General features: G+C 43.1%; 1 protein-coding gene across 3 annotated transcripts in view; it reads left to right on the top strand.

The window, feature by feature from the left end:
- The window catches only part of LOC143775581 (threonine--tRNA ligase 2, cytoplasmic-like), an 81,181-nt gene that overhangs the window by 31,981 nt on the left and 24,897 nt on the right, over positions 1-24,303 (top strand). For all 3 annotated transcript variants that reach the window (XM_077263878.1, XM_077263879.1, XM_077263877.1), the window contains 7 exons: positions 372-495; positions 1,634-1,755; positions 1,922-2,039; positions 19,939-20,003; positions 22,443-22,521; positions 23,104-23,250; positions 23,628-23,726. In XM_077263878.1, the coding sequence (XP_077119993.1) occupies positions 372-495; positions 1,634-1,755; positions 1,922-2,039; positions 19,939-20,003; positions 22,443-22,521; positions 23,104-23,250; positions 23,628-23,726 (754 nt within the window). The remainder of the gene's footprint in view (positions 1-371; positions 496-1,633; positions 1,756-1,921; positions 2,040-19,938; positions 20,004-22,442; positions 22,522-23,103; positions 23,251-23,627; positions 23,727-24,303) is intronic.

Here is a 24,303-nt window from a genome sequence, read left to right as displayed (position 1 = left end):
AGCCTGAATATACAGCCCTTCTGACATGACTTTTAAAAGTAAATACACCAGCCTCATCAGCTCTAAGAGATCTGTATAATAATGTATGCAGTTTAGATTGAAAAAACTAGCGACAGCCATTTTCAGCTGTTAATAGTTGAGCACCACTCAAGACACAGACTTTTTTGGAAGCTCATTATCTAAGGTCAAAATTAATTTGGCGACAATGAAAGAAATGATGTCCTCAATTGTATTTGGCTTCTCCAACCGTGATTAAAATCGTGCTGTGTAATGAGCTCCTTGTGTTCGCTCTCTTACTGGTAAATGCACATTACATAAAGATTAGTCGCCTGCATAGTCTCAGACCTGTGGAATCTTCATGTGTCTTCCAGCCGTGGATTGGCAGACAATACCGTTATAGCCAAGGTGAATGCTGAGCTCTGGGATCTCGATCGCCCGCTAGAAGGAGACTGCACTTTAGAATTGCTGCCGTTTGACAGAGAAGAGGCTCAAGCTGTAAGTTACAGATGAATATACAGTAGTATTATATTATTGTCTTATTCTAAATGGACCATAGTCTGGAACAGGCATGTGCAATCCTTTCTAGCCCGAGGGCCATATTGTCATATTGAATCATTCTGCAATAAAACTTGTAGGGGTATTATCATCTGAGACATTTCTGACCTAGGAAAAGGGAATGCCATAAATGCTGAATGGATAAAAGCCAGTGAAACCTGTGCATGAGGGAAGAATTGGGGTTCCTTCTCATCGAGTTAGCATTCCGGAGGGAAGGTGACAAGTGCACGTGGCTCTGCATGGTATGCTCAGCAGCCATAAACTACAATGGTGAAGGCCACATACATTAATACCCACCGGTACGACATATACACTTTCTGCAGGGCCAAACAAAGGTCAAGAGATTCCATTCTCTAAATATTTATGAGGGACACAAGGATGGCCAAGTACCACACCTGTTCTTTTATATGAAAACTACATTGAAACCGCCAAACTCAGGCAATTGTGTTTGCAAACAGATGGCTGGGGGCCACACAGAATGGCATTGTTTGATGCTTATGGTCCTTGGGCCACAGGTTGTACACCCTTGCTCTTGAGCCATATTGTTTTCAGCTGCGGCACAGATTCTCCTGCAGTTTACTCATTGGCCTGTAGGTATGTGCACATGGTAAGTAAACGCTGCGGGTTGGATGCTGCATACTTCTGCAGCGTCCAGATGTTATAGCTTAGTGGATGGGATTTCAAGAAAATCCATGCCCACTATGCATTCAGAGACGCTCGCAGATCACCCGCGGAGACTGACATGCAGTGCGTCTCTCCAGACCGCAGCATGTGTATTTGTCTTGCAGAGACGTGAGCCTCCGCAAGATAAATTTCACCTGTACATTGTATTGGGACACAGTGAGTCCGCGTGGTCCAGCAGCAGACATGCGCTGCGTCCAAGTGCCCCCAAGAGTACAGTACAATGCTAGTGACTAGAACAGTGATGGATTGTATTGAGTAGGGGGCTCTTCGGCTTCTCCCATCAAAATCCTCTGCAAAATCCAGAAAGGCTTCAGCTGCTTGTGAACTCAGTACTAGATATTGGAATTCAATGGAGTGCAAGCTTTCTAACTATATGTTCTGTGCAAACCTGCAGGTTTACTGGCACTCCAGTGCCCATATTCTAGGGGAGACCATGGAGAACTACTATGGAGGCTGCTTGTGCTACGGCCCCCCTATCGAAAATGGCTTCTATTATGATATGTACTTGGAGGAAAGGTAACTGTCTCTACGATTGTACAATACATGGGAAATGTTTACATACTGGAATAGTGAACACATTACTGTAACTTATGTAAAAAAAAATGCCACATATTACCTTGTATAGATTTGCTAAAAAAAAGTTATTTTAATCATGATTAACCCTGTATATGTTTGTGTATAGAGGGGTGTCCAGTAATGAGTTTCCTGTCTTGGAGAATATGTGTAAAAACATCATTAAGGAGAAGCAGCCGTTTGAAAGGTTGGAAGTCAGCAAAGAGCTGCTCCTGGAAATGTTCAAGGTAAAGTGGGCTGGAAATGTATAGATGGCTCACGGCATGATTTGTAAATGCCAATATACTACATTTACTTGTGTGGAGGCGGTCTGTTTTGCAGCGACATAGGCATGTGTCACCATAGGGTGATTTTTGTACAGTACCATAATAGGAGAATAATATGATTTATGTATCTTTCCCACTTGGATTTTGGAGTAATTTGTGAGAAAATACATTCTTATGAAACGGGGGTTACACTGAAAAATGGTATGGGCTTATAATTGCTATAGAGTGCCATAATATGCACCCATACAGCACAGATTCATTAAAGAAGCACTCCTCCTCCCATCAAAGTTTTTAAATCCTCTTAATATATTGCAGTCATCATATTATATAGCACTGTGTACTTACAATTGCTCATTTTACCCAGATAATTCTTCTCTTTTCCATTAAGTCTATGACATCATGTGATTAGAAACTGACTAGCTGAACCCTTTCTAAGCTCTGTGTACAGACGGGAGGTCAGTTTTCCCTGCATGACTCATGAGTCACTGCTCAATTCCCTGGTAGATGGAGGGGGATCATAAATCCAGGAAAAATAGACTTCCTGTTTCTACATAGAGAAGAATTTACTGGGTAGAAAGGCAAAATGATATCATGTTATATAATTTATTACACAGTACTATATAATATGATAAAAAGTTTGATGGGAGTGCTTCTTTAAAGGGAAGTTTGCATTATTTATGCTGCCCGAACAAGCAGGAAGCATGGATCTGAGACCAACTCCTGCATTACCAAAATGTATGTTTTACTCTGAAATGCTGCAGTGGTTTAAAGAAAACATTGTTGGAAGTGTGACCTTAGACTAGGTGCTTAGTCACAAAAGTATATCCCCCACTAGTTTCCCTCCCTCTCCCTGTAGACCAGGGTTAAGGAACTTTTTTTTATGCCAAGGGCCATTAGTAGAAATATCCTATCATTTGGGGGCCGCACAAAATTAGTCAAACTATTAACTCACCCTTAATGTGGTGGCTGAAGCTGCTTCTCTTCGGTGAGGCTTTGATGTTAGGTGATATTCAGCATGTTGTTACTCACAACTGCTTTTCCAGGTTTGTGTCGGTCTCGGGCGCAGTCAACTCTTTGTGATTGATAAGCTTTGTAAAGCATCTACATCAAATAGGAGAAACTGGGACTGCTGTATATACATCACATAGGAGACTGCAACTGCTGCGTATATATATCACATAGGACATGCTGGGACTGCTGTATATAAATCACTGGAAAGGGCTGGGAGGCCTGGACATCACTGGGGAGGGCTGGGAGGCCTGGACATCACAAAAGGGGCCAGTATGATATAGCCCATTTTAACTTTAACACTGTAGCCATATTTAACACAAATTGTGTAATTTGCAGCAAATCATTAGTTTACGCATTTCGGCACTACTTCTAATTTATCAATGCCAGAACCTAATGATAAATTTGCCACAAATTGCACTTGTTTATTCACATTCAATATTAAGGGTATGTGCCAACAACCTGAAATAGCAGCGCTGAGTCCAACCGCTGCGTTCTAGGTTACAAGCGCAGTGGATGGGATTTATAGAAATCCTATGCCCACTCTGCTTCTATTTATCGCTGTGTAAACTCCTCGCAGTGCGGGTTTACGAGCCGCAGCATGTTAATTATCTGCAGTGGAGATGCGAGTCTCTGCTGCATAGTCTTCCCCATAGCCATTAGATGCAGTAAGTTCACTGAACACGTGGATTGAACTACGTGATTAGAACGCAGCGTTTTGGGGATGTAGCGTAAGGTTGCGACCTAAATGTATTTGTTCTGCACCTTTTTAAAAATGCTGAGACCTATCTAGACTTTGCAACATTCATTGCAACATTCCTGTAGAAATTCATACTACATATGTTGTACTTCACCCCAAATGGTTAACTATGTGCTCTTTTCATAACATATTTATTTTATTTTTTTCAAATAAACTTTATTGGGTTTTTACAATTATCGGGGAGGGGAAGGAAGTAGGCAGAAAGGAAGGGGTAAGGGAGGGGGAAGGGAAGGGAAAGTGGATAAGAGGGGAGGGGAAGAGAAGGGAGAGAAAAGGAGAGAGGAGACACTTGTGATGTACGTCAACAGGTACTCACGGTTACCAAAGGGTAGTAAATACACGTGCAACAGCTTAAACATAGTAAACAATCAGACAAATCTCCAGAGCTCGAAATAGCACTATCAACTACGGAGTACTAGGGAAAACTTCCTCCCAACGTGCCCATTTTTCAGAAAATTTTTTGAAATTATTATTAGCGATGGCAAATTTATGCTCATAGATTTTATGGAGGGCAACACGTTCTCTTGAAATGAAGGAGGTGCCGTGTTTTTCCAATTATAGGCGATGGCGTTTTTTGTGACCAGGAGTATGTGGATAACCAGCGCCTTGAGAGGAAACTGTATAGCGTTTAGTCCCACAGAGAGCAGTGCCATTTGAGGAGATAAAATAATGTTTTTTCTTAGTAGTACACCAATTAGGGCAAAGATCCTGGCCCAAAGTGATTTTATTTTAGAGCAGCTCCAGAAGATGTGGAGCAAATTGCCCCTAAGGCCGCAATCCCTCCAACAGTCCGGGGAGACGCGACCCCCCCCCCATCAGGGACAGCCTTGCAGGAGTAAGGTACCAACGAGAGACCAGTTTAAAATATGACTCTTGCAAAGTCATTGAGACTGTAGCGGAGTAGGTGTGGACCAGGGCTTTTTCCCATTCTTCTGCGTCAATTGTTAGCTGGAACTCTTGTTCCCACTTCAACATAGATGTTGATTTAACAAAATCAAAGTTATGGTTAAACCAACCAAATATATATTTGTAACTCCAGAATTCATTGTGTCAGGGTTACAAATAAGGTTTTGTGCGGCTTCAGAAAAGAAAGGTTTGTTTGATAGAAACTTTTGAATTTGGTCTTTAATGATCTGATATTCACAGAACATAGAGTAGGGCATACCGAAACTATTTTTGAGGGTATTAAAGGGTAAAAATTTCTCTCCATCAAATATATGACTCAGTTTCGTAATTTTGTACTCTGACCATATGGGGTTGACTGTCTTATTATGTAGCTCAAAGACAAAGGAGATAGCTAGGATACCCAGAGATTCGAATCTTCCTATGCCCCTTTTGGGCCTGGCCAGTTTCGACCATGCTTTAATCGCTGCTATGAATATTGGATGTGACTTGTTACTGGCATTTTTTACGTTCATTAGTTGTTTCAGAATAAGTTCTTTAGGTGTTCTGTCTAAATTAAGAGTAGTCTCAATCTCTAACCATGTGGGGGGTCTGCTTTAGACCACCAAAAGAAGCTCTGCCTAATTAGATAAGTGTAGTAGTGGGCCGAAATGTTAGGAAGGCCAATTCCTCCCGTTGATTTATTTTTATAGAGTGTTCCTATTGCCACTCTCGCTTTCTTGTTATTCCACAGGTAGGTGTTAATTAAAGATTGGATGCTGGTTAAGTGTTGGTTTGAGATAGGGATGGGGATGGACCTGAAGATATACAAGATTTTGGGGATTATGAAGGTCTTGACTGATAAGTTCTTCCCCCACCATGACAGATCCTTCCCTGAGAAGTAGTTCAGATCAAGTGAGATATTTCTAATTAGGCAGTCGATATTTGTTGGGATGAGTGAGTTAAGGCCCCGTCTCACATAGGGAGATCGCTAGCGAGATCGCTGCTGAGTCACAAGTTTTGTGACGCAACAGCGACCTCCATAGCGATCTCGCTATGTGTGACACGTACCAGCGATCAGGCCCCTGCTGTGAGATCGCTGGTCGTGTCGGAATGGCCTGGACCTTTTTTTGGTCGTTGAGGCCCCGCTGACATCGCTGAATCGGTGTGTGTGACACCGATCCAGCGATGTCTTCACTGGTAACCAGGGTAAACATCGGGTTACTAAGCGCAGGGCCGCGCTTAGTAACCCGATGTTTACCCTGGTTACCAGCGTAAATGTAAAAAAAAAAACACAGTACATACTCGCCTTCTGATGTCCGTCAGGTCCCTCGCCGTCTGCTTCCTGCTCTCACTGACTCCCGGCCGTACAGTGAGAAGTGAGAGCACAGCAGTGACGTCACCGCTGCGCTCTGCTCTCACTGTACGGCGGCTCAGTCAGAGCAGGAAGCAGACGGCAAGGGACCTGGACACCGAAAGGCGAGTATGTAGTGTTTGTTTTTTTTGGTAACCAGGGTAAACATCGGGTTACTAAGCGCGGCCCTGCGCTTAGTAACCCGATGTTTACCCTGGTTACCCGGGTGCTGCAGGGGGACTTCGGCATCGTTGAAGACAGTTTCAACGATGCCGAAGTCGTTCCCCTGATCGTTGGTCGCTGGAGAGAGCTGTCTGTGTGACAGCTCCCCAGCGACCACACAACGACTTACCAACGATCACGGCCAGGTCATATCGCTGGTCGTGATCGTTGGTAAATCGCTTAGTGAGACGGGGCCTTTAATGTTTTTAGTAATCTTGATCCCCAGGTAAGTGAAATCGTCACTCACCAGCTCCAAGAAGTCACTTTTTGTATCTTGCTAATCTGATGGGGCTCTAGGTTGAATTGTAGGAATTGGGACTTAATCTTGTTAATTTTAAAATATGATAGGTGAGAAAATAAGTCCAGTAGGTTTTGGGTTTTTGGAATTGATATTAAGGGGTCCGTCAGGGTCAGAATAACGTCATCGGCAAATAGGCCGATTTTAAATTCTCTGTTTTTCGTTTGGATGCATGAGATGTTTTTGTCCTCTCTTACTGATTGAGCTAAAGGCTCAATTGCCAGAGCGAATAGCAGAGGAGACAGGGGGCAACCCTGGCGTGTGCCATTCGTGATTGAAAAGGGTGAGGAGAGGTGATTATTCGAGAACACCCTGGCAGTTGGGTCTGAGTAGAGGGCCATTATTGCGGAAATGCATTTTGGATTAAAACCGAATTGTTGTAAAGTAAGTTTTAGATATGTATATTTTAGGCGATCAAAAGCCTTTTCCGCATCCAACGATGCAATGATTGATGGGATTTTTTTTGGAATTAATGATTTTCATCAGGTCTATAACCCTCCTCGTTCCATCGACAGATTGTCTGCCCCTGACAAACCCTATCTGGTCGTTATTTATCAGTTTAGGTAGGAAGTTGTTGATCCTGTTTGCCAGAATTTTTGAGTATAATTTCACATCTGTGTTGACTAAAGATATTGGTCTGTAGTTTGGTAGCTGGTCGGTATCTCCTTTGGCTTTTGGTATCAGGATAACTGTAGCCTCTAACATCTCTTTCGGGAATTTGCCGGATGCGGCTGCAGAGTTAAAAATTTTGGAGAGATATGGTATTAAAATTTCACTGAAGGACCTACGGTATTCGTTAGTAAAACCGTCCAGCCCTGGAATTTGAATGTTTTTAAGTTTTTTTTATGTTTTCAGAAATCTCTTCAGGTGAAAACGGAGCGGTCAAATCAGTTAGGTCTTCAGGAGTGAGTTTTGGTAAGGTGATTTTTGAAAGGAAGTTTTTAATATCAGAATCTTTTGGTTGGGTTTGATGAGGATTTTGATTGAGGTTATACAGTTCTGAGTAGAACGATGCAAGCGCATCCACAATATCTTGCGGGTGGGTAAGCAATCGCCCTTTAGGGGAGGAAATTTTTACAATCCTATTCTGGATTCTCTGTCTTTTCAACCTGTTTAACATGTATTTGGTTGGCTTATTTAATGATTCGTAGTGTTTAAATTTTGAGGATTTGATTGACGAGTCATAGAATAAGAAAATCAGAGCTCTCAATTCCTGTCTCAGGGTTATAATTTCGGATTGTATTTTGGTTGAGTGGGTAGACGAGTTATTTAATTCTGATTCTTTAAATTTTTATCTTTGATTGTAAGTCCTTTATTTTAGCCCTATTTTGCTTTTTTTCTTTAGATGAGATTTGAATTAGGACCCCCCTAATCACGGCCTTATGGGCATTCCAGAGAGTAAATGGGTCGATTGAATCCAACTCGTTTTCTCGGAAATAGTTCTTGATGGTCTGATTAATAGTGTTCTTGTGGACTGGGTTACTAATAATAGATGAATTACACTTCCATGAGACGTGAGTTTTAGAGGCGGGGCCATAAGTCAACTCTGCGATGACAGGTGAATGATCCGATATTGTTTTGGGCAGTATTGAAATTTGTTTAAATTTGGTTAAGGAGAAGACGTCGGAGATTATCAGGTCAATTCTGGAGGCAGATTGGTGCTCATCAGAAAAATGGGTAAACTCTATAGAAGTGGTGTTGAGGCATCTAAAAACATCGTACATCTCATTTTGGTGAAGCCAATTGTTTAGCGTTAGAGCTTTGTGTCTGTTTGGGGCTGAGGACTCAAGGTGGCCATCAGGGACCACATTGAAGTCTCCTGCCATTATTAGGTCCCCCTTCTTGATCTCCGACATCTTCCTCATGAGTTTGTTCAAAAATTTGATGTGGCCTATATTCGGGACGTAAACGTTAACAATCGTGAAGAGGTGATTATTAATTTTGCAGACAAGAATGTGAAAATTGCCTTTTTGATCCCTGTACTCCTCGAGAAATTCAAAAGAGAGATTTTGATCGATTAGTGTCATTACTCCTGCTTTTTTCTTATTGCCGCTTGATTCGAAAATTTGTGAGAATTTTTCATCTGCAAACTTTGGATGGTCATTAGATTTAAACTTGGTCTCTTGTATACAAATGATGTCAGATTTAGATTTACGCAACTCGTCCCTTATAGTAAATCTCTTTTTTGGACTGTTTAAGCCCCTGACATTATATGTCATAATTCTGAAAGACATCTTTGATTAATGTTAGGGGGTTGGAGAATATACACCGAAAGTAACCTGTATGTAGTATTAGTACCAGTAAAGCACTAAGGTATTAACTGGAGATTAAAGGTTTACTCTAGGAATTGAACAACAACAAAAACAAAAAACGACGAAAATCTGAGAATACAGTATGTGAGTGAACACTGAAAAACAGAGAAATAAAAACACTTGAATCACTAAAACTTCACTTGTCCTCTCCGAAGAATCCCACCAGTGGGTTCTTCGCTGTTCGGGGGAAAGTTCGTGATTAAGCTCAGAGCTTGAGGCATCCTCCGAGATGTAAAAATTGATATCCTCAGTAACTTTTATAAGTCAGCGAAAACAGTTGTAACATTTGTAACACATAAAACCAAATAGACTATATGTTGATTAATTCGAACTTATTTTACTTTTTGTCCTTCAGGACTTTAAGACAGAAACTCTAAAACCCTATATAAGAATCCTTTTTTCAGGATATATGTTAGGGTTATGAAAATGTTACCAAGAGATTACGCCTAGAACAACCTATGTTATAGAGGCAATGAACCTTTCCCCTTCATCCGGGGTATTAATGGGGATTGTTTTGCCTTTAAATAGCACCAATAGTTTCAGCGGAAATCCCCATTTATATGGGATTCCCAAATCTCTCAGGGGAGCTGTAACCTTTTTGAAGGCGTTTCTACCTTCCAGGGTCTCTTTAGATAGGTCCGCATACAGTTTAAGGTTGTCAAAAGGCTCAGGGAATTTTTTCTCCTTTTTAATAAAATTTTGCAACTGTTCCTTAACGTGAAAAAAATGAATTCTAAAGGTACCTTCACACTAAACGATTTACCAACGATCACGACCAGCGATACGACCTGGCCGTGATTGTTGGTAAGTCGTTGTGTGGTCGCTGGGGAGCTGTCACAGACCGCTCTCCAGCGACCAACGATGCCGAAGTCCCCGGGTAACCAGGGTAAACATCGGGTTACTAAGCGCAGGGCCACGCTTAGTAACCCGATGTTTACCCTGGTTACCATCGTAAATGTAAAAAAAAACAAACAGTACATACTCACATTCCGGTGTCACGTCCCTCGCCGTCTGCTTCCCGCACTGACTGTGAGTGCCGGCCGTAAAGTAAAAGCAGAGTGCAGCGGTGACGTCACCGCTGTGCTCTGCTTTTACTTTACGGCCGGCACTCAGTCAGTGCAGGAAGCTCTGAGCAGCAGCGCGGACGCCGGGGGACGTGACAGACATCAGAGGATGAGTATGTACTGGGTTTTTTTTTACTTTTACAATGGTAACCAGGGTAAATATCGGGTTACTAAGCGCGGCCCTGCGCTTAGTAACCCGATATTTACCCTGGTTACCATTGTAAAACATTGCTGGCATCGTTGCTTTTGCTGTCAAACACAACGATACACGCCGATCTGACGACCAAATAAAGTTCTGGACTTTCAGCAACGACCAGCGATATCACAGCGGGATCCAGATCGCTGCTGCGTGTCAAACACAACGATATCGCTATCCAGGACGCTGCAACGTCACGGATCGCTATCGTTATCATTGTTAAGTCGCTTAGTGTGAAGGTACCTTTAGGATTGTATCCTGAGGGAGGTCTGCGGCAACACTTGGCTTGGGCAACCTGTGTATCCTGTCTATAGTGAGCTCTTGGGCAGAGAGGGATGGTATGACCTTCTTGAATAATGATTGAGTGCAGTCAAGAAGTTTGTCAGGAGGGACGTTTTCAGGTATGCCTCAGATTTTGATGTTATTACGCCTATTTCTATCCTCCAAATCTGCTATTTTTTTTTTTTTAAATTCGTTTATTAAAACACTAAATTCACATGAACATACACAATTTACATATTTCCATGTCAGTGCAGGTACAGCATACAGATAGATTCATCAACATAATACTTTATACACCGATCGAGTCATGCAAATTTGAAATATAATAGTATGTCACATATACTGAAAATCCTAAAACTCAAACTATCTTACTGCCTAAACAAAACAAAACAGTCTCCATCACCTTAGCACAGCAGTTTTAAAGCTCAGCGTGAGACACTCTGTTTCTCAAGTCTTTACTATACATAATCTAGGCTCTTAACTACGTGATGACACAGTGAGGTATGACGAGTTCCACAAGTCCCAGATTTTATTAAATTTATCCAAACAGCCTCTATTTTGGTATAAGGTGCGTTCATATGGCACGACTAGATTTACCAACTCTATCCAGGCCCTAAGAGACGGATGTGAAGTGCCCATCCAACGCAAGGCAATCAATTTTCTTGCCAGAAAAAGTGTCTCTCTCAAAAAAATTTGAACATGGTGACCCCACATCTCCTCCTCCAGTATCCCAAACAAACACACTGATGGGGTCAGGGGAACAGGAATTTGTACAAGGGAAGTCAACAACGAGGTCACCTCTGTCCAATATGTCATAATAACTGGACATTCCCATATCATGTGTATAAAATCCGCCTCCTCCATATGACATCTAATACATTCTGAAGACCGGGACAACCCAATTTTAAATAGTCGCAGAGGGGTTAGATATGATTGATGCAAAATATATAACTGTATCATTTTATTGTTAGCCGAGGGTGACACCCTGGTTGGGGACTCAAGGGCCATCTCCCAGTCCTCACCCTGCAGATCGGGTATCAGGACCCTCCACTTTTCCCTTATCGGCAGTAAGGTAGCATCAGCACCTACGGACAACATATAAGTATACAGTACGGAGATAAGACCCCGGGGTCCCTGTGACTTGAAGATCCCTATCAATGGGAAAGAGGACATTATTTGTGCCATTTCCACGCTACGAAACTGTGACTGAATCGCTGATCTGAGTTGAAGATATCGGAAGAACTGAGGTCTCGGTATATCATATTTATGCTGCATTTGTTCAAAGGACATTAGGGTTCCTTGTTCATAAAGATCATTAAGCGACGAAACACCATGCAATATCCAGAATTGAGCGGAGGGGTGATTCAGCAAGCTCGGGAAATATTCATTATCCCATAATGGCATTTCAGCTACAATGCCATCAAAATGAATTACCCTTTTCACTTGTCGCCAAATCAATCTTGCCAGCCGAAGCAATGGCAGTAATCTAGATACAGAGGGTTTGTTCACCTCCAAGAAACCCAACGGGCAGTTGATCTTGGCAGCCTGAGCCAGATGGTGTTCTGAGTTCGGTAAATCCCCCCCCGGCATCCATTTTCCCAGAGCTCTAAGTTGTCCAGCTAAGTAGTATAAGAAGAAATCTGGCAACGCCGCCCCTCCCATCTGTTTAGATCTATGCAAGGTGGATAATTTAAGTTTGGGTCTAGCCCTTCCCCAAATAAAAGATATAGTTAATGAGTTCAAGTTGGCAAAAAAGGATTTGGGGACCGGTACTGCACTATGTTGGAGAGAATAATTAAGCTTCGGGAGAAGTATCATTTTTATCAAATTTATGCGGCCCGAGACAGATAAAGGTAGTTTACTCCATATTGCAAATTTATGTTTAACAAGCTCCAGCAACGGGAAGACATTAAGCTGTAGATCAAGTCTACTATATCTTGGTATAATTATTCCTAGGTATTTAAAGCTAGTAACAACCGGTAATGGGGATAAAGTATTGAGGTGTGTCACCGAGCCTTGAAAAAGAGGCATCAAGGCAGATTTGTCCCAATTAATATATAATCCTGAACGCCTACCGAATCCCTCTATGGTGTTAATCACATGTGGCAGGGTCTCCTCCACCTCATCAAGAAATACCACCATATCATCCGCATATAGACCAATAGTATCCGTGCGGTCTGCTATCGTAATACCCCTAATAAGTGGGGAGGACCTCATCCGAATCGCCAACGCCTCTATCGCTAGGACAAACAAGGCCGGAGATAGAGGACATCCCTGGCGAGTCCCTCTCTCTAAGGGGAATGATTCAGAAATAGAATTATTAATAATTATCCGAGCTCTTGGCTTCAAATATAGTGCTGCAATCCATTTTTGGAATTTAGGACCAAATTGAAATCGTTGTAAACATGCAGATAGGAAGGGCCATTCAAGAGAATCAAATGCCTTAGCCGCGTCCAGCGAGGCCATGGCCCATTTATTCTCAGGTACCAACGTACTATATTGAGCTATTGACTGAACCCTCCTGATGTTAATAGAAGTACTCTTGCCCGGCATAAAACCCGTCTGGTCCGGATGTATTATATCTAATATTACCGTATTTAACCTAGTAGCTAGAATTTTAGTGAATATCTTATAGTCCACATTAACTAATGAAATAGGGCGATAAGATCCACAGTCTAGGGGGTCCTTCCCTTCCTTTTTTAAGACTATGATATTTGCTTCATAATAAGAATCCGGCAAGGAACCACCCTCCCAAATCCCCTGAAACACTTTCAAAAGAATTGGAACTAGAGCATCTCTATATTTTCTATATACTTCTATAGGGAAGCCATCCGGGCCCGGTGCCTTGCCAGAAGCCATATCTGTTATGGCCCTGTTTACCTCGTCAAGAGTAAAGTCTGCGTCTAAAAAGGCTTGCTGTGCAGCATTCAACGTAGGGAATACTAAGTCTGATAGATAATTTAGGCATTCCAAGATATCAGAATCTCCTTTGGAACTATATAGTTTTTTATAATAATCACAAAAACATTGGAGTATGTCATCTGTCGAGGTCACTACAGAGTCGTCTGACTTCCGGATTTTAAGTATGGTGTTGGATGTATTGTGCTGACGTACCATATATGCTAGGAGTTTACTGGACTGGTTTCCCAGTTCAAAGTAAGTCTGCTTAGTAAAAAATAATTTACGCTTGGATTTAGTGTCCGTATATTGACTATGAAGTCTGTGCAAGTGTAACCACTCCGTCCTGTTCTCACTTGTCTGATTAGCTATATAGGCCGCCTCCGAGTCTCTCAAACGCCTATCCATGTCATCGTCTTCCTTTGAGGTCTGTCGCTTAATATACGAGATGGTAGAAGACAAACAACCCCTCAGATATGCTTTGAGGGTATCCCAAAGAATAGTAATATTTTGCGGCATAGGGTGGGATGTAATGAAACAGTCCAGTTGGTCAACAGTCCGGTCTTCCGGGCCTATTAACTTCAGCCAGAATGGATTCACTTTCCAATTTATAATGTTCCTCACCCGACTCAGCTTAAGTTTAAGAATCACTGGACTATGGTCTGAGACACCTCTATTCCCATGACACACCTCTCCCACCCGTACCGCCAGGCTACTAGAGCCAAATATATAGTCTAAGCGAGATAAAGTGCGTCTGACAGATGAGTGACAAGTAAACTCCCTTACGTCGGCGTGGCATGTTCTCCAGAGATCTAACCAACCGGTACCTTCCATGAATATTGACAATCGAGATGGTGAAGGATTTACATCTGTGGCCTTCCCATCAAGCCGAAGTCTATCCATACATTCATCCATTAGCATATTGAAGTCTCCCATACACAAAACATGCGCATCTGGATAATTTAAGGCAAAGTCAACCGCCTTCTTGACAACTGACATCTTAGCAGGGGGAGGGTTATATATACATATTATAACATAGTCCTCTGAATTCACATTCGCGTACACAAACACAAAACGACCTTCCGGATCTCTCCGAACCTCTCTGACCTCCCATCTGATATCCTTATGAATTAACAGAGATACTCCTCTAGAGTAACTAGTGTGGAACGCATGCACAGACCATTGTACCCAAGGTTTTTGCACATAGCGGGCTGAGTCCCTAGTCAGATGTGTTTCGACCAAAGCTACTATATGAGGGTGATAACGTCGTATCTGAGAAAATACTTTGACTCTCTTACGAGGCGACCCAAGGCCCCTTACATTCCACGTCATGCATGTTATGTCAGACGCCATATCTCATCAGACTAGAATGTATAGTGTCACGTCGAACTTCTGCTACACCTGTTGTGGAGAAAAACATGGCAGTAATTTCTAAGTAGCTAACAATAAACAAAACCAAAACATTGAAAAGCAAGAAGTGCTTCATAAGGGAGCAAAAATCCATGCTCCACATAACCCAGTTCAAAAAAGGGGATACCATCTCTGAACGCAGAGTTCGGTAAAGTTGTTTCCCAGGACGCTGGCAAAGGAGCTCCCCTCACCGTTAAGGAAAATCCGGCGAGAGAGTTCCAAATTCTAGATAAATGAAGACAGCGGTCCTCTTAGGATTTCTCTCCTCCCCCGCCCGCCCCCACACACGACCGCATCCACTCCTCAGCCTCGGTTGGAGTTGCAAAAAAGGAAGAAGAGCCTTGGTATACCACTCTGAGCCTGGCAGGGTAGAGCATTGAATATAAGATATTTTTCTCTCTGAGCCGTTTTTTAATCTCCATAAATTGGGAGCGTTGTTTTTGCAATTCCATGGAGAAATCTGGAAACACAGAGATAGTGGCATTGTTATACTTGATAGGGCTTTTTTGTCTAGCCAAGCGAAGGACAGTGTCTCTGTCCTTGCAATTAAGAAGACGTGCCAGAAAGGGTCTCGGTGGAGCGCCGGGAATGGGAGGCTTTGTCGGCACTCTATGGGCTCTTTCCACAGAAAAGGTGGCGGAGAATCCATCTCCCAAAGTATCCTTAAGCCAATCCTCCAGGAATGTTTCGGGGTGTTGACCCTCCGACCGCTCCGGCAGGCCAATGATGCGAATATTATTCCGTCGTAGTCTGTTTTCAAGATCGTCCGCCTTCTGTTTCCATGCATTTATAGAGCCAGCTACCTTTGTCAATTTAGTCTCCATAGGCCCATAATTATCTTCCAAGCGAGACACACGTGATTCAACCTCTGTAATACGTCCTCCCATGGTCTGCATGTCCTGTCTGAGGCGCCCCACTTCAGAGTGCACCTCCTCTATCTTCCCCGATAGTGATGTCCTCGTCAGTGATATAGCTTGCATCAATTGCTCGGACGCCTGTTTCAGTGTCAAGTCCTCCTGATCTCCATTCTCCTCACCATCAGAGGCATAGTTTTTTGATTGGTTTTCAAGTTTACTCACAGGCGAAGGAGAAGTTTTTTTTGAACGTATACTATCAGGTGGATCCATTCGTGCAAACGTTTTAAGTTTATCAGCTGTGCCCGAGTTTTTAGAGCGGTTCATAATGAGTGTTAAGGATTAGAATATCACTGCAGTAGAATATGACTTAGTTAACAAGCCACCAAGTCACAATGCACAGCCTGCAGGGTCTTCCCTGTGCAACCTCGCCAAAGCAGCAGTATAGTGCAGAGTTCACCACTATGAATGCAAAGGAGGGGAGAGTCCCAGGAGCAGCCCCCACCACAGATAAGGCTCAGTTTCTTATATTAGTTGTAGGCTCTGTCTCCCAGAGCGCAAGTTATAGGGTCGGCCGTCCGGGGATCACGGGAGATTTATGACTCCTGTCTGGGTAGCCGTGCAGGGGAGAGGTTTTAATGTTATGGGCGGCACCGGAGCCAGCCGGCTCTGTATAATATAGTGCGGCTGCAACAAGGGGGAGTACGGGGTCCGTCTTCCAGGACTCGCACCGCACAATTCCCCTCAGTACCTCCGTTAGTTGTGGCAAGTTTCAGCCGGCTCCCTCCTGAGCCGCGTGCTGCAAGGAAAATGGCCGCCACCTCCTGTCCTCTCTGTCCTCCGTCCGCGCGCCTCGGGGATCTCACCCGACCGAAGCCGCACCTCGCGCCCTCTCTGAAGCCGGGGACCCCCAGGCACCCAGAGGATTCCAGCGGTGCTCACCGAATCCCTCCGGGGTGAGTATATAATGCAGGATTCTGCAGGATTATGGGAGCTCCAGCCTGACGCGTCTGTTCAGCTCCGTTACATCGCCACGCCCCCCAAATCTGCTATTTTTAGCCTAAGTCGGTCTACTTCTGATCTGAGTTCTCGGTTTTCGGATGTATGTTTAGCTACCGTTTTTTCTAACCCCTTAATTTTTTCTTCTTGTTTTCCCAACTTTTCAGTAAACGTATCCATTGTTTTTTGGAAATAGTTAGTCTGTTTTTCAAAGTTGGATTTCATTTCCTCCCTTAATTGTCTAGACATCTCTTTCATCTCTTTCATATGTGCATCCATCATGCTAATGAAATGGGATGTTGCATCGTCTAAACCTATTTGTGTATTTTTAATCCTCCTTCTTGCTGGGCTCGCATTTGGGGTGTAATCCTCCGATTCGGAGCCCGAGTGGTCAGACGCACCACTACTTCCTTTTCCCCCATCCTCCCGGTCTAGCCTTTTTCTCGAAACGGAGGTATCCATTTCGTTAGGATTTAGAAACAGTTCTCTTTTGGACTGTTGTAAGGAGGTTTTGTTTTGAGGTTTGTTTTGTTGGCTAGTTAGGTAAAATTTCTGGACTGATTTGTCACCAGGATTTCTTGATGGTGTCCTTGGTGACCTTGATTTATCTGGGCTTAATAGGTTCACCAAGTCCTGGGAGGGGTCATGAAAGGTGTGTGATTTATTAGACTTATGAGTATTGGATAGGGGAATTTTTGAGGCGTAGTTTTGAGAATTGATGCGACTCATTTATCCTGTTCAGGTGATTAGTTATAAGAATTACTACCAGGGTAGTCCCAGGTCTGTAAACTGGCTGTATAGAGTCTCCACCGAAGTGGTCCCGAGTTCAAGAACCGGATTATAGATTTCGCCGCCGAAGCTGGCCCCACGTCCGTAGACTGGATTTTAGAAAATACCACAGCAGTGGTCCCAGGTTTGGAGACTGGCAACGAGAGTTATTTTAGTTTAAACGGAGTGACAGAGGTAGACTAAATACACACTAGTCCTGAAAAGAAAGGAGGTTAGTGCAAGTTATTAACAGGGACGTCAGCAGGCACTATGCTTATGGTGAAATGGCGGCGGTGTTATTTTTTTGTCAAATAGACCAAAGGTCAGATTAGCTACCCAGACTGTCAGTTATAAAAGCCTATAAGACAGGATCCATGGGGTCATAAGCATGTGCATGTATGAGGGTTAGCAATGAAAGGTAACCGGTTTCTGACAACAAAAGCTGCCTCAGATTGAAGTGCAAAACTAACAAGGCACAGTGCAAATGTAGGCTATAATATATATAATATATATAGTTGATGTGATCACATCTAACAGTTGTGATCAGACGCTTCAGTTATATTTGGCTCGCAGGGTTCAGGTCCAAGCTTTCCTTAGTATTCAGGATCCCCAGGTGAGTGAGGTGGAAAACACAGGGTTAAATAGTAAGATTATTGTGCTGCACATCCGCTGAATATATCTGCTGTATCAGCTTTAACTGTGGGCTGCGCTGAATATATCTGCTGTATCAGCTTTAACTGTGGGCTGCGGGCTGTTGTCTGGATATTTACCCAGATATTCAGATAAGCCCTGGCGACTGTCTCAGAAAGGGGCCAATGAAGAAAGGTATAGGTGGATAGTATGTAGCAGACCCCTTTTTATTCGTCCCGATAGCAGTGTGGGGGAGGCGGAGCCAAAACCAGCCGCGCAGACTGCGAGCTGTTGTCCCCACTTCCTCGGGGTTGTCAGCCACAGCCGCGCCGCTGCAGTTGTATTGCAGCCAGGTATTTTCTGAGTGCTGGTCCCGGGACTCCTTACCTCAGTACAAGAGGTCGTTCTGTGTGCGGCACTTCACCGCCGGTCAGCGCTGCCCTCACAGGAGCCGTTCCGGTCTGTCTTCTGGCGGGGTCCCGGTCACTTCCACTTCTATCTTACGTTGCTCCCGCAGTTCTCACCGCTGTAGCGCCGCCTTCACAGGAGTGTTCCTCCGCTTCCGGTCCGCGGCGTCTCTTTGATCCCCGTCGTCTGCCGGGGAATTCCTCCGCGCTTGTCTCTCCTACAGGTTGCCGGCGTCCTTCTCCTCACAGGATTTTCGCGCCAGAAGACTCACTTTGCTGCCGGTTTGCTTACCGGCGGCATGGTGAGCGATGTCCCAGCTTGTTATATGAGCCGCAGCGGCCGCCGCGCTCAGTGCTGCTGACAGGCAGGGAAAGCCCCCCACAGCTCACCTCACTATGTGACTCGCCCTGCCCAACAGGAGGGGAGACTCCTCAATCTGGAAGCAGTCGGGGTGGCAGGAGATGGCGGGAGGTGTCTCTTTCTGCAATCCTGGGCTTTACCGCAGCTCCCACAGAAGCAGGATGGTGTTGCAGGCCGGGGGTCTCTGGTCTTGAGGGGGAACCACAACCCCAGCTCACCTTGCCCAAATATAAGGGCCTAAAGGGAGGCTTTGCGATTAGGCCAGTTACAGGGCCTCAGCCATGCGGTGGATCTCAAAGGTGTCCAAAGTTCCACAAAATTGCTCAATAAGGGTCTCAAAGTACTCCTTACAGTCCGTATAGGCAGTATCCAAAGAAAAAAGGTGAAAATAAGCGCTTTATAATATGGATGGTTGTTGATTTATGAGGATGCCTCCTCAGAGCTCAGCGGCAGCACACCCTACACCATTGCTGCCTAGGCCACGCCCCCCCTTCATAACATTTTTAAGAGTTTGCATTAGTAGTAAAAATATTCTGTTAAATGGTGTAAAACATAAATAAATTTAGTGCAGGTATTTCTCTCAGGAAAACGTTGCCAAATTTTGGGCACAAATGCAATAATATATGGCTTCTAATGCCAGGGCTGTGGAGTCTGTATAAAATACTCTGACTCCTACATAATAAATTGTGTACAGCAGTACAGTGCCGGATTTGTGATGTAAATGTTTTCATAAGAATTTAGGAAAGTTGTGAAATGTCCTATAAATGTCTGTTCCAGTCTATTCCTGACCTAAGGCTATGTTCACAAGTTGCGTTTTTGCAGCGTTATTTTTATGCACATTTTAATGTACTCACATTGGGGGTTTTTTTTACTAACTGATTTGGAAAACTGCCTTGTTTTTTAAATCTGCAGCATGTCCCTTCTTTCAGCGTATTTACCCATAGAAAGCAATGAGTAAGTGCCAGACCTGATACCTGTGTTTTTTCACCCAAAGCAAACGGATCCTTTTTTTTTCTTTTTAACTCTGCACCTAAATTCGTTAACTAGAATGTGCCTGAAAGTGAGCCCCACCTACCCCTAGTTTTTGTTAGTACTATTTTTTTATCACTTCAATGTTGATTGTCTTATAGAACTTTGATTTTCTTTCTCATTTAGTACAACAAATTTAAGTGCCGGATCTTAAATGAAAAAGTCGATACGCCAACCACTACTGTGTACAGGTAGGTGAAATCGCATGGTTACTGGGTCCACAGACGTTGCAGATGCCAGACAAGGGTTATATTCCAACTAGTCACAGTATGGCAAGTTAATAGTGCTGAGGGGCATCCATGTGTAATGGCAAAGATGTCCAGATCAAACAAGGCTGTAATAACCAATGCCCATGTGTGGATGTGATTATTAGCAGATATGACGTGTGTATGAAATATATGAAGATGATTCGTTTTATAACCACAGATGCCAGAAGATGTTTTTCTTTCCTATAAGTTTTTTCCACCATAGTTTCATTGAATTAAGGTCAGAGATTCTTCTGTTAAATTTAATCATAGCATCCCCTTTGGATTTAGGTTTTTATTCCACATAAATGCAAAAAAATACGGCTTTCTTCTCAATTTTAAAGTGAACCTCTCAACTGATTCATGCTAGCTGCATTTGCATCAGAGAGCCACTGCAGTGTTCTAAACATCTACGTTTAAGGGCTCATGCAGAAGAGTTTCAGTCCATGTGCAGTCGGTTAAAACATCGGCTTGCTTTCGGACCAATGTCATTCAATGAGGCAGTGCACGTGTCTGAATTTTGTTTTCCTGAGAACATGTCTCCGAAGTTCCAAGTAATACATTTTGTGTTTATTTTCTGAAAATGAGAAATGGTCAAAATAAAAAATATGCATTTCAGACCTCAAATAATGCAAAGAAAACAAGTTCATAATAATTTAGAAACAACAATACTAATGTTTTAACTCAGGAAGAGTTCAGAAATCAATATTTTGTGGAATAACCATGATTTTTAATCACAGATTTCATGCTTCTTGGCATGCTTTCCACCAGTCTTTTCACACTGCTTTTGGGTGACCTTATGCCACTCCTGGTACAAAAATGTAAGCAGTTCCTCTTTCTTTGATGGCTTGTGACTATCCATCTTCCTCTTGATTACATTCCAGAGGTTTTCAATGGGGTTCAGGTCCGGAGATTGGCCTGGCCATGACAGGGATTTGATGTGGTGGTCCTTCATCCACACCTTGATTGACCTAGCTGTGTGGCATGGGGCATTGTCCTGCTGGAAAAACCAGTCCTCAGAGTTGGGGAACATTGCCTGAGCAGAAGGAATCTACTGTTTTTCCAGGATAACCTTGTATGCAGCTTGATTCATACTTCCTGCGCAAAGATTAACCTGCCCAATTCCAGCCTTGCTGTAGCATCCCCAGATCAAAACCTGGTCGTCTTATGGTTAGACGGAGACCTGGAGAGGCGTACAAGCCACCGTGTCTTGCACCCACTGTGAAATTTGGTGGAAGATTGGTGATGATTTGGGGATGCTTCAGCAAGGCTGGAATTGGGCAGGTTGTTCTTTGCGAAGGACGTATGAATCAAGCCGCATATATTCTATTTTATTTATTTTTAATACAAAGGGAAAATTGGCTGATGCAAAAGTTTAGTCACCCTGCATGTTTAGTACCTAGTAGCACCCCCCTTTTTTGCAAGTATCACAGCTTGTAAATGTTTTTGTAGCCAGAGTCTTTCAATTCTTAGTTTGAGGGATTTTCATCCATTCTTGTAGTTCTGTGAGATTCCTGGGTCGTCTTGCATGCACTGCTATTTTGAGGTTTAGCCACAGATTTCAATGATGTTCAGATCAGAGGACTGTGAGGGCAGCAAGTATCGGCTGACTTGTCCACAACTATGGACAAAGTTACTGCGCCAAGAGGAAGGTCCTTGCTGGCTTCTCCTCATCCACTTAGACTGACTCCCATTATGTGTTCTTATGGGGAGAGACCTGCTAATCTAGCTGAGTGGACGTCCCATGGTACAGCCAGCAAGATTCAGTGAACAGGTTCCCTTTAGATTTTTTTTGTCTCTTTACCAGAAAATAAACTATAAAGCGCTATAGTATGCAGACATTGAATATATGAAATTGGAATTGCATTACTGCTATAGAAAATAAGTAAAAATGAAGGAACCTCATCTGTTAGGACCACAAACCTATCATGATGCCTTCTTTGGGGTAAAAGCCTAGAATCACATGGAGGGAGGATCAAGCTCTGTTTAAAACCGCCATAGGATGATGGGTGGAGTGCTCGGTCAGAAGGCATGTGTTACAAATGTCAAAATACTGACCGTCCCTTCCAAACAGAAAGACAAATGTGAACAGGTACAAAATAAGAGTTACTCTATTACACATGTACCTTCATTTTTACTTATTTTCTATAGTAGGAATGTAATTCCAATTTCATATATTTAATGTCTGCATCCTGTAGCATTTAAAAGAGTGCAGCATTAATTTGTTAGTGACATATAGAGTGGCTCTTAGCTTGCACCTGTTCACATTTGATGATCAGTCTTTAGATACTTATATTAAACTTTGTCATCTCATGCACAATAGTTTTCTCTACTTTACTGTTAACTCTGACTATGAAATCCCTAATTCCCTGTGTTCTCACCTAGGTGTGGTCCTCTTATTGACCTGTGTAGGGGTCCTCATGTGCGGCACACAGGGAAGATTAAAGCCTTAAAAATATACAAGGTACATATTGGGGCTTGATATAGGTTTTAACATTGCATTTTCAGATTATATATAGTTTTTATAACAATCATATTTTTCTCTTGTCTTTCTGCTGCTTGTAGTGTTATTGCTAATACCATTCATCTGATTGATTAGTCTAGAATTTCTGTAAACTCTCTCACCCCCACTTGCTGTGAGACAATACAGACAGGAATAATGTGCTTTCTGACCTATGGCAGAAGCATCAGAAAACCCCACTGTGTGAATGTGTCCGTAGCCATCGAGGTGGTTATCCAGAGCAATTAACAGTTGCTCATGTCAGTGCTGAGGACGTAACGAACCCACTCACCTGCCAACACTTGCCAGATCGGCGGGCATCGTGTACATGCCCTAAGCTGCGGGTCCTAACCTCATCAGCACTGCTCACTACCGATGTGGACGGCACTGAATAACCCCTTTAACCATATAGTGACCTCTCCTGTGTCCATACATTTAAGTACTCCTGCCCTTATCAGGTTGGTTGATAAGTGCAGACTCTGAACTGAATATCTTCTCATATATTATGTGATCGTTTTCCATTACCTTCTTGCTATAATCTTGTAGAATTCTTCTACGTATTGGGAAGGGAAAGCTGACATGGAAACATTGCAGAGAATATATGGGATTTCCTTTCCTGATAATAAGCTAATGAAGGAGTGGGAGAAATTCCAGGAAGAAGCTAAAAACAGAGATCATAGAAAGATTGGGAAGGTTGGTATCGCTCTCATTATGAAGTGGGAAATCAGTGATCACCTTGTTAAAGTGCTTGGTCGATGTAGCGTGTTCTATGAATTGGTCTGTAAATAAATAGTAAAATATATCAGATTTACCGCGAAAAAACCCTACGTATATAAAATGTACGTACACATTGAGCAGTTTCCTAATTTTCATATATTACGCACGTCTCCTGTTTATGAGGGGGCTATGTGAGTGTTAGGTGCTTACTTGGGAACTGCTCACATGTACAATAACATTTCTTATTATACATAGTAATACAGGCCGAAAGATGCAGGTTTACATAATCTGTTCATAAAATGACCCTTGGTTATTAAATCATCCTCTAATGCTGCATTTTACTTTGCTTTCAGGACCAGGAGCTGTTCTTCTTCCATGAGCTGAGCCCGGGGAGCTGTTTCTTTTTACCTCGGGGGGCTTATATCTATAACACACTGATCGACTTCATCAAGGTTAGAGCAGCATTTGGAGTTGGCCTGACTTCTATTTTCTGTAACAAGAAGTTATAAAATGTGTCATGTGGTTCTAGATGAAGACGCACATCAGTCTCCTCTATCACTTAGTATGGTGATTAAGGAATATGCGCACATTTTGTATATCTGACATCTGATAAATGTGCAAAGATGTCACTGATGGACGTACAAGGACCCAGACCCCACCTGGTGTAGTGATGCTCCTTCCTTTTGTGTGTGGTACTGGCATCGGCAGAATTAAGAGATATGAAAATATTTCAAGTCAAGCCAAAGCAGGCGGCACCTTATCGGCCATTGTGATTAGGAGGCAGGGGGTCTGTCTAGCAAAAGCATGCCATGAATGGAGAATTCAGTCCAGTGTTTTCACAGCACACTTTTACTTAGTACTAATACTTCCAGCAATTCTCCACTAATAAAGATTTGAGCACTATCTGTTTGCTCCATGTAAAAATAATAAATTAGTGTTACTCGCCCTCCGCTGCTTCTCCCGGTCTTTGTTGTCAGCCTGCAGCGGTGACCTCATTACTCCATAGCCTGTGACCACTGCAGCCAGTCG

Source organism: Ranitomeya variabilis, chromosome 5 (assembly GCF_051348905.1).
Source record: "Ranitomeya variabilis isolate aRanVar5 chromosome 5, aRanVar5.hap1, whole genome shotgun sequence".
In the NCBI taxonomy this organism is placed as follows: domain Eukaryota; kingdom Metazoa; phylum Chordata; class Amphibia; order Anura; family Dendrobatidae; genus Ranitomeya; species Ranitomeya variabilis.
This window is presented reverse-complemented; position numbering and strand designations above follow the sequence as displayed.